This window comes from Trichoplusia ni, chromosome 10 (assembly GCF_003590095.1).
Source record: "Trichoplusia ni isolate ovarian cell line Hi5 chromosome 10, tn1, whole genome shotgun sequence".
Lineage (NCBI taxonomy): Eukaryota > Metazoa > Arthropoda > Insecta > Lepidoptera > Noctuidae > Trichoplusia > Trichoplusia ni.
The window spans coordinates 11,241,750-11,251,498 of NC_039487.1; the positions used below are offsets into that span (position 1 = coordinate 11,241,750).

At 35.9% G+C, this 9,749-nt stretch overlaps 1 protein-coding gene across 1 annotated transcript in view; it reads left to right on the forward strand.

Annotated features, from left to right (window-relative positions):
* Positions 1 to 5,377, forward strand: part of LOC113498224 (GTP-binding protein REM 1-like) — a 135,824-nt gene extending 130,447 nt beyond the window's left edge. The window contains exon 5 of the mRNA XM_026878161.1: positions 1,534 to 5,377. Within this exon, the coding sequence (XP_026733962.1) occupies positions 1,534 to 1,811 (278 nt within the window). The 3' untranslated portion in view covers positions 1,812 to 5,377. The remainder of the gene's footprint in view (positions 1 to 1,533) is intronic.
* The last annotated feature ends 4,372 nt before the right edge of the window (positions 5,378 to 9,749 follow it).

The window sequence follows — 9,749 nt, forward strand, 5'->3', positions numbered from 1 at the left end:
GACAGTTTTCCCCACCTTATTATTGCGTCCAAGACTAATTTCTCCAGAGACCTCTAATAAGGCTCGTGGTCTGCGCTAAGGAATAATGTCTGGTATTAATTATTAATAAGCTTCGAATTATTTCGGAAATACAATTTTATGGGTAATATAAGGCTTTTGCGGCCGTTCGGCGATAAAAACTTTGAGGTTTAAAATCCGTTTTTGTATTATTTAGGTCACTTTTTTTGGTAACAAAAATATATATAAATCAACACAATATTGCCGGTTCCATTTTGTATCGAAAAGTGGTACAACGACAATTTTATAAACTAGGACTGATTCAAAATCACCATTTTTTTTATGAATTAGCTTAGTTATTAATATAGTTGACTGCAAGGATAGATAAGTGTTATGGTCACCACGCCAAACCCACCGTGCACGACGTGTAGCGCGCTCGATTCCCGAGTGAGACATGCATTATTTGAGATGCGGGAGAGTTTTGGCTGAAATCGAAGACTTTTTTCGGTACCTAAGTACTTCTAAATCGAGTTCGTTCAAAGTTATTATATTACAAAAGCAAATCATACAACTTATGTTAAAAACTCTTTAACAATTCGTCCAACTTATAACATAAATGCAAAAAACTTCAAGTTTTTTGTTTCCACGTTAAAACCCTTTCCAGACTTATTCGCTGGGATCACAATGAGTTATTAGAAAATTACGATCATAACGCCAAAAGTTGCTTTGTTTGGTTTTATTTTCAACTAGCTGTTGCCCGCGACTTCGTCCCCGTGGGTAGAAGCGATAAGTTATGATTTATATATACCTGCCCTGTTCTTTTTTCACATTTTCCATTGTATCTTCGCTCCTATTAGTCGCAGCGTGATGGTTTATAGCCTAAAGCCTTCCTCCTTGAATGGTCTATTCAACACATAAATATTTTTTCAATTTGAACCAGTAGTTCCTGAGATTAGCGCGTTCAATCAAACAAACAAACTCTTCAGCTTTATATATTAGTATAGATATAGATTTTGACGTATATCGATTCTCGATTGACCGTGAATATAGTATTTTTTGCAAATGTTAGCCGATTCGCAGCGCTTTACAAAAAAAAATGACACACATGTACTTGAAAAATACTTATCACGAATTTCCACTCGTCTGATTTACCAAATCAGACGAGATGAATACTGATTGTGTTACCCAAATTTTGTAGTTAAATGTACTACAAGCCTTTCAAGGATTTTCGTGAGAACGAGACACAGCGCAATGCGACATCTTGCTTTCACTGATGTAACAAACACGTTAGGAGACCATAGTTGAGCTGCTTTATTAAAAAGAAATATATTTTTTGTTAAGAAAATCTTTTTTGTGCCAAAATTCCTATTACCTTCAAACACTTTGGTATCCATTCATTGCAGAAGCTAGGCAATGGGGTGCAGTAAATTATTCTCGATTCTCATCAAACCCCAAAAAGAGTCAATCCAATAACTCATAATTTGAAATCATCTACCAAATACAAAAAGTCAACTAATTACATTTTCTCTCCAACAGACGGAAAATGCCTCGCGTGTACCTACAAAGCGAAGTTCATAGAAGTATCAGTCGGGATCAACCATAACGTCGACGAACTCCTAGTGGGGATCCTGACTCAGATCAGGCTAAAACGGCAGCAGTACTCCGCGGAAGGCGGCCGGGAATCTTCCCCAGCCCACTGGTACAAATCGCGAGGAGTAGTCCGAGCTAGTATGAAAGCAAGACAGATGTTCACCTGGATTTTCGGAAAAGAAGACTCCAAGTTCAAAAACTGTGAGAATTTGAACGTCCTGTGAGTGGAGAATGACGGACCAGTGTTCGTCTAATGACATTGTACTTCTGAGTGCCATGGACAGTGACAGTATTGTGTGAGGTTAAGTATTAGATACGTATTGTTTGTTTATAAATGTTAAAATGATGCTGCTGGTTGTGTTGGCTGGTGGAACATAAATATTACCTGAAAATGAGAAAGGGTGCAATCGTGGAAGCGAGAGGTTGGATGTTCCTTGTTTCGTCTAGTTTCCACAATTGCAATTACCTTAGACTCTGTTTATGAGGTGGTGGTAGATACCCTGGTTCGCTTTTGTTTAAATATTTCAAAGAATAATTTTTTTTTTTGGTTGCATCAAAAACCAGTGAGAAACATTAAATTTTCATGAAAATATACTTACGAATTCCTTATGTAAACTGACCTACATAACGAAAGCCTCATATTCAAAGCCATTTCGTCACACCAGATGACATAACCAGCAGTATTGCCAACAAAAAAAATATTATGCCAAATGTAAATTGGTATACTAGTCGTTATGTGCCAATTTTGAGAGAATTTAATAAAAATAGTTTATTAAGTACGTTGTAAGCTAAATAACACATAAGTGAGACATACAGTATTTTCCAAAATACTTATAAATATATCATTAAATTGACGTATCAGCAATATTTATATAGTAAGTTGTGACGTAGGTACTGCTAATGTTATTGGACCATTACATACTTACATTTAAATATAACGAAAATATTACATGTAATTTTATAGGTTATGATATAGTACCTAAAGATACACCAATATATACTTATCAGTATAATTAATCTATGTAACTATTATTATTAATTGTTGGATACGTATTCCGTAAGTGGCCTGTCCCTTTAGCCAAGTGGCATCTACAGTAGAAAAGAAATGGAAATGACATTTAGTTTCGATTAATAACGTGACTTAGAACTGTCATTTCCACACACTTGAGTTCTTTCTACTGACGTTGAAGACTGTAAAAATGTCACTTAGTTAGCGGGACATTTGTTCATGAGGTAACACTAGTCCCTCCTGACAATTTATTTAAAGACTCGAGCCCCTGTGGAAACTCCAGCAGTTATGTCTGTTATGAAGTTGTAACTTCGTCTCCAAGTGGTTGATCGGAGAATAAAAAAAAATATAGACATCTGTTACCTTGTGTACGAAACACCTATGTTATATTAAGTATGTGTAAGATAAATAATGCTTGTTTTCGTAACTACCATGGCAATTTGGTTCGTGTATTAATTGGCCTGCAATTTAAAAACAATAAAGTTATTAACCAACCTATGACTAAATAAAAAGCCCGACTTTGAATTTGGCCGAAAAACAAATGACGAATTCTTTTCGCTTTCAGTTGATAAAAAAAAAATCTTGTTGTCCAAAGAATCTTGATGCAACCCTACCTATAATAACGCAATAATTATGTAATTATACATTTATCAGAATGTCCAAGAAAACATATTAATGTTCCAAGCCCCTTAAATGTACCTATTTGTAACTTTACCTAAAATATTCTAATCGAATCGCGTCCTAAATCGTATCAAATTTTGTTAAATTTAATGTTAACCAGGGTCCACTATATTCCTTCCACCTGAGCCAAACCTACTCATGTATCGAGAAACAACCTAGAGCTAAAAGTAATTTTAAGGTAAAATGAACCAAGAAATTACACGATCAAAGTAGATTTTTGATTGTATATTTACCGATCATAAATTATACCAGCTTGGCATTTTGTGACCTAAAGTTTTATAAGGTTTAGCGTAACATGGCCACCGAACACTACCACTGGTGTCAATACACAACTTAATACACTTTTCCATACATTTTGTACCGTACTTATATCCAATAGTGGCTATAATTGGCCGCGTTTGGACACTTGTCACCGACAAACAAACAGCCACAGGCAGATGTCACCTACTGTTGTAATCTCTTACAAATGTGTTGTCACTCCAGAACGGCCACTAGTCACTGTTTAGCTTCTAACATTTACAGATTTATTATTAAAATAAGGAATGGGAAACACATCCCTCAACTCCCTTTCAACTCACAATTTCCTGTACCTAACTGAAACCAAACATGTATCAAATATTATAAACGCCTTATAAGATGACCCATGACTTGGCATCCAAACCTAGGGGCACGGCAGCGCCAGCCAAGTCAAAACCCTTTTCTTATACTTTTAAGTAATTTATAAATTGTACATTAAAATCATGCGAATGCACTTAAGGATTTGATGTCGTATTTAACGTATAATAAGTATATAAGTGATATATACATATGTTTATTGTTTATGTATTATAGAGACCCTTGTATTGTAATGAAATTGGTATATATTTGTATCTGGTGATTGTGAATCTAAAAATCAAAATCATTTATTTGAACAAGAACTAGTAGAGATCATTCATTATGTGTCATTAGAAAACTTTAAAAAACTGTGTTGTAACTGTAAGCGCCAACCTCTGAGATGGGGAATGCTCCAACATTTGACTTTTTTGTAGAAAATCTTTACTGAAAATTAAAAGAACACGAAAAAGAAAGAAAAAATAAAGAACAATGTTAAATCTCAAATTTATATTGCAGTCTTTATGTTGTAACGTAGAAATATTCTGTTAGCTCGGATTAATGAACGGTGCAGATTTTGAGAAAAACAATTGTGTTGTGTTTGTTTCGAAAAAAAATGACAGCAGAGTTACAATCGCCAGATCCAAATCAAATTGAATGTTCATAAATTATAATCCCATACATAAATACCATACAAATATCATCTAACCATCATGACTGAACACTCAATCATTTTTATTACTCCCATTGAAGTCCTTGTCTTTTGAATCACGATTCAAAACAGTGCCTTTTTATTATTAAAATCGTATTATAATACCTGTGCTATTTTATCATAATTTGGTAAAAAAAACCTACCTAATTACCCCTTACTAAATATATTATTTAATAAATGCTTAATTATTACGTAAAGTTAATATGAATAATACCCGGTTGATTTGTGAAACGACCGGGTGACCGGACTTTGTCCGGTTAATATGATAATTTTGTAAATAAAATGTATTTATTATATGCATTTTGCAAAATGTATGAGCTTTCAATTGTATTAGGGCCTAGGCAGGCAGTTGGGAAGGTCAAATTATTTGTGGTCAACGGCTTAAACTGTAGACACATACCTTATTGTCTACGCAAAAGTTAAAACATTAACGGATATTCAATACAGTTGACCAAAAGTCACTATGAAATATTCAATAAGATTCAAATAAAATATACTTCGATTTCACCTTCGAAAACTGAAACTGATATCCAGTTTAAGATGTTCTCACAAATTAATCTAACTCTGATTTTATCTTATAGTGAGAGAGAAAGCAAAATCCATGACTTACGTCTGTTAACTAAATGAAAATTGAAATCCGAACGAGTATTAAGTCTGGTTATTGTAAAGAATGCCCGATTAATTTTACCTTCCAACCAGCCAGAATGTGTGTAGGCCTTTAAGAATATCATTATTGTAACATTATGTAGCTAGTCTTTATTGTAAATAAATGATTGACAATAAATTTGATTACTTTATGTGGTAAATAATTTCCTAAGATTCCTCATACTTCCTAATTAGATTGGAAACACAGTTTTTTATTCCGACTGGCATCTTGGTCTAGGAGTTGGTGGCAGTGACTGCCAAACCGAAGGTCGTGGGTTCGATTCCCAACCAGAAACAACAATTGTGAGATAATTACGAGCTTAGAGTCAAATTGTAATTCCCATTATGCACTGCTTTGCCAAACATTAATACGCACGACGATGACGTAGCACGGCGGTTGGGTCTAGTCAATAAGCTCCTGACACAACCCGGAATAGTACCCCTATATTACGAAGTATAAAAGCAGTTTGAGTGCGACCCTTCGTGGGTTCGATCGTCGCATAGGACACGTACAGAATATTTATGAAACCTGCCGCTCAAAAATCAATTTCCTTCGTTTATATAACTAACAAAAACTCAATAAATTAACCAGCAAAATAATCAGTTGTATCCTCGTAAATATAGAGACTGATATATTCTACAATTAACAACATTTCCCGAGTTAAAAACGCCAATACATCTTCAACAAAAATGTAAAAAATGTGATACATACTAGTTATCAGAACTCTACTGATCAATCAACTTTAGGCGCCAAATATTAGAGGAAATAACGCCACACAACTGATTGTGTAGTCTGAACTAATCATCATAATAAGTTCATATCCTCAAAGAATATGAGCACATAGAAACAAAAGCGAATCACGAATCACTCGTGATTAGATCGATCTATCATAATCCGAAGCTCGTAAAAATATTAGGTCAAAAGATCACATACTGTTTCATCATATACTACAAGTAATTCACAAGGTGTTGTGACGTCATTTATGTGACTATGACGTCAGTTGTTTATCTATATTGTGTATGTATTTAAAAATATATAAGTATGTTTATCAGTTGTCAAGTACTCATAATACAAGCTTTGCTTATGAAATGATGTAACGGTTTACTCACGCGTGTTTATCGGGAGTGCCCGACTAGTTTCGGACCCAACCGAAGTCCTTAATCATGAGCTGACGCGGCGGGGTCGCGAGTCGAACTGGCGAGACTGTCGAGCTTTGCTTAGCTTGAGACTGCTGTTGAGCTTTGTTCCTGTGAGATACGAGTAGTTGTGGAATATTATTAAATAGTCCACAACTAGTCCCACGTTCAATGGTCCTGAAATGGTTCAGTCCTGAAATTTATTTAACGAAATATCATTTCTACTTCTAACCTATCAAGACATATTGTAGCCTTACGGCTAACTTGGCTAGTTCTCATATACTGACTTCAAATTTGACATGATTCTGTAAAATAGTTTTTAGGTTATAAGGGGGTCAAAAGTGGTGTTACGAGGCCCTAAATGGTTCGTGTAATATTAAGAGGGTCAAAACTGACTCTAAATGTGCACACAAGGTGCTGCTCTCCACCTGTCACTTGAACTTGGCTCGACAAGCTATCGCGTGTCTAGACAAATCTTTTTAAAACAATTTCATTTGGTCATCCATAATCAATGTGATTAATGAATTGTATCTAAGCAGTCGTTTCCCTTCCCAACCGACTTTATTCCACATTTACATAATCATATATTAACATAATTTACCATCAAATTACCGTCAAACGTTCATTGACGAGAAAGTAATCATATTAATGACGTCACTAAGATGAGATATGACGTAGCTATACGAAATTATAGGGGATGTATTATATTCTCCTCGTGGATCTCTGGGTACAGCTATAAGCTCCGATTAACTGAAAGTAAAACGGTTCTGCTGTTTCTGCACTATAGCTAAACACAGGTCAGGTTCGAACCGACATATAGGCTGGGGGCCGGACGTATAGGCTGATATAGAAAAAAAATAGAAAATAAAATCACCCTTCCAATTTATTTCGTTGCTAAGCCTATATTTTGATTGTTATATTGGCAGCAAAAAATACTTCATCTCTGAAAATCCGACTACCAAACCACAAGAAGTTCATGAGGTACAGCCTGGTTACAGAAGGACAGACACCGAAGCCTTAGTAATTGAGTACGGAACACTAGAAACAAAGGGCTGACACCTATATTCGATTTTCTATTAAACTCCATTCTCGGGTACATAACTGCGTCATAAAGGCCTCAGGTGTGTTAAACAACGTAATTACTCTCTACACGAAGATGTACAGCGAATAATTTGCGCAATTTCGCCTAAAAGAGAGAGACTTTGCTAGATTGTAAAGTAGTGCTCCGTCTCTCTTCCACACTTGCAACAATCTTACCTTAAAATATTAATAGATTTTAAAAAAAACAAAATACTCAAGTTTTTCAAATATCACTCTATTCTTTCGTTTGAAGCTACCCTGAAAATTTCAGCCTGCCAGCTTATCGGGAAGCGAATCAAAATTGAGTTAAAAAATCCAACTCTAACGACAAACAAACAAACACGGAAGTGAGTGTAATTGGATAATATTTCTCTTTTGTAACGACTCTCTTTTCTAATTATACACCAGCTTCTTGTTTCTATGCACCGCCTCTTGGTTGACTGGCAGAGAATGCCTCTGGCATTAAGTCCGCCATTTAACTTGTTAGTGTAAGAAGTATTAATTAAAAAAAGAAGCTACATAAAATGTTTACAGTTCTAAATACCAGTGCCTTTACAAGGAGCTTCTAATGGAATTCCGTCTGCTCAAGAGTTTAGTCATTATCTGAGCAAGGAAGAGCACTATGGAGCACATACCGTCCTCTCGCTATTACAAAGGCAACAGTCCAAACCCTCCACTTGCTAGAGGGAATACTTAAACTGTTTATTGTTTTCTGTATTACAGCTAGTAGTAGTACACACAAAAAAACTATAATATTGGTAACAAAAGGTTTAAGCGTCAGCATTATGCTTACGGCCCCGCTAGAGGGTAACTGAGCGCTTTGTTGTTTTTTAGTCGTTGAATTGTTTATGAAATACAATTGAGCAGGTTTACCGCAGCCTTTGCCCAGCCGTGGGTAATTCAGACTATGAATTTACTAACGTAATGAAAACATGTTTTTTTTATACTAGGTTCTGCCAGATTCGGTGCTATGGATGTGGTCCTAATATGAGGCGAGGAGGCCGGCGCTCTTTACACGTCGGCCTCCACACAACGCGAGAAAGTGACCTAAAATACTTACTGGCCTGTGGAAGCCTGCGGTCGGTGTATGAAGGATTGCAACGCATTGCCAAAACGCGGATGACGTAGCACGGCGGTTCAGGTTTAGTCAGTAAGTCTGACACTACCCATTTCTTCCTCCAAGGGAGTGGGTGTCCATGAGGATTCCCCCGCCTTAACAAAAAAAAAGGTTCTGTCTTTTCAACGTATTATTTTGTTAAATAAAATTTAAATAAGAAAATACTTAATATTTAACGAAACAATTATGAGCAGAGCAAAATAAAACATTAACTTAATTAGAAGCTTGTAATGTTTGTAATCCAGGATTAAAATTACGACCAAAGAATATTGTAGCTTTCCCAGTAAAATTTAGCTACAAGCTCTTAATGTTTTAATTAATATAGTAGTTTCATTTTGCTCGTCTTTGTAAAATGTTTGAGAATGAAAACGTTTAACAAATTATTTAATTTGACTAGTTTTGAGCTAATTTCAAAGGCAAAGCTTAATTTACAAAGATCATGTCGACGGTATTCAGTTGAATGTTTTAAGTGTGGAAGATCTCAAAGCCTACGCCGCTTTCAAAGTGACTTTGAATGTACGTCGACACGGAGTAGGTCTACCAGTGCCGGCGTTAGGGGGGGGCGTGATGGGGCGATGGCCCAAGGCGACAAATTCTGGGGGGCGCCAAGGTCTGAAGTTGGAGTCTCTTGCCTCTCCTGGCGCAAATCCTCAGAACTGTGCTCTACGCTAGAGGTGGAATACTTAGTAACGCTAAAGGAAAGATGAAATTCTTAATATAATTTTACTTGGGATCAGCAAAAAAACTAACACTTGATATTGCTTCCCTCAAGTGGGCGCCACAATATTTTCGCCCGGGGTGTCAGTGGCCCTTACGCCGGCACTGAGGTCTACACATGGCTTCGTATAGGTGCAGGTTCGATCCCAACGGCAAAATACCAAAAGACTTTTTAAATTTAAATGTACTTTTCTTTCGATGAGGCCAGTGCCCAGCAAATATCCCACTTAAAGGTAATAATTGTAATTCTGTAATTAAATGGTGTACAATAAAGAATATTCTAATCTAATTTAAAGGCTGGTATTATTTTTCTTACTTCTTTGGATATAATTAGTATTACATCGGTTACTGATATCACAACACCAATATTGCATATTGGCATAACTCAACGAACAGTGGTCAATCAAACCGGCATTCCTATTCATGGACAACCCTTGAACCATACTCTAATATTTATAGGTATGTATCGATCT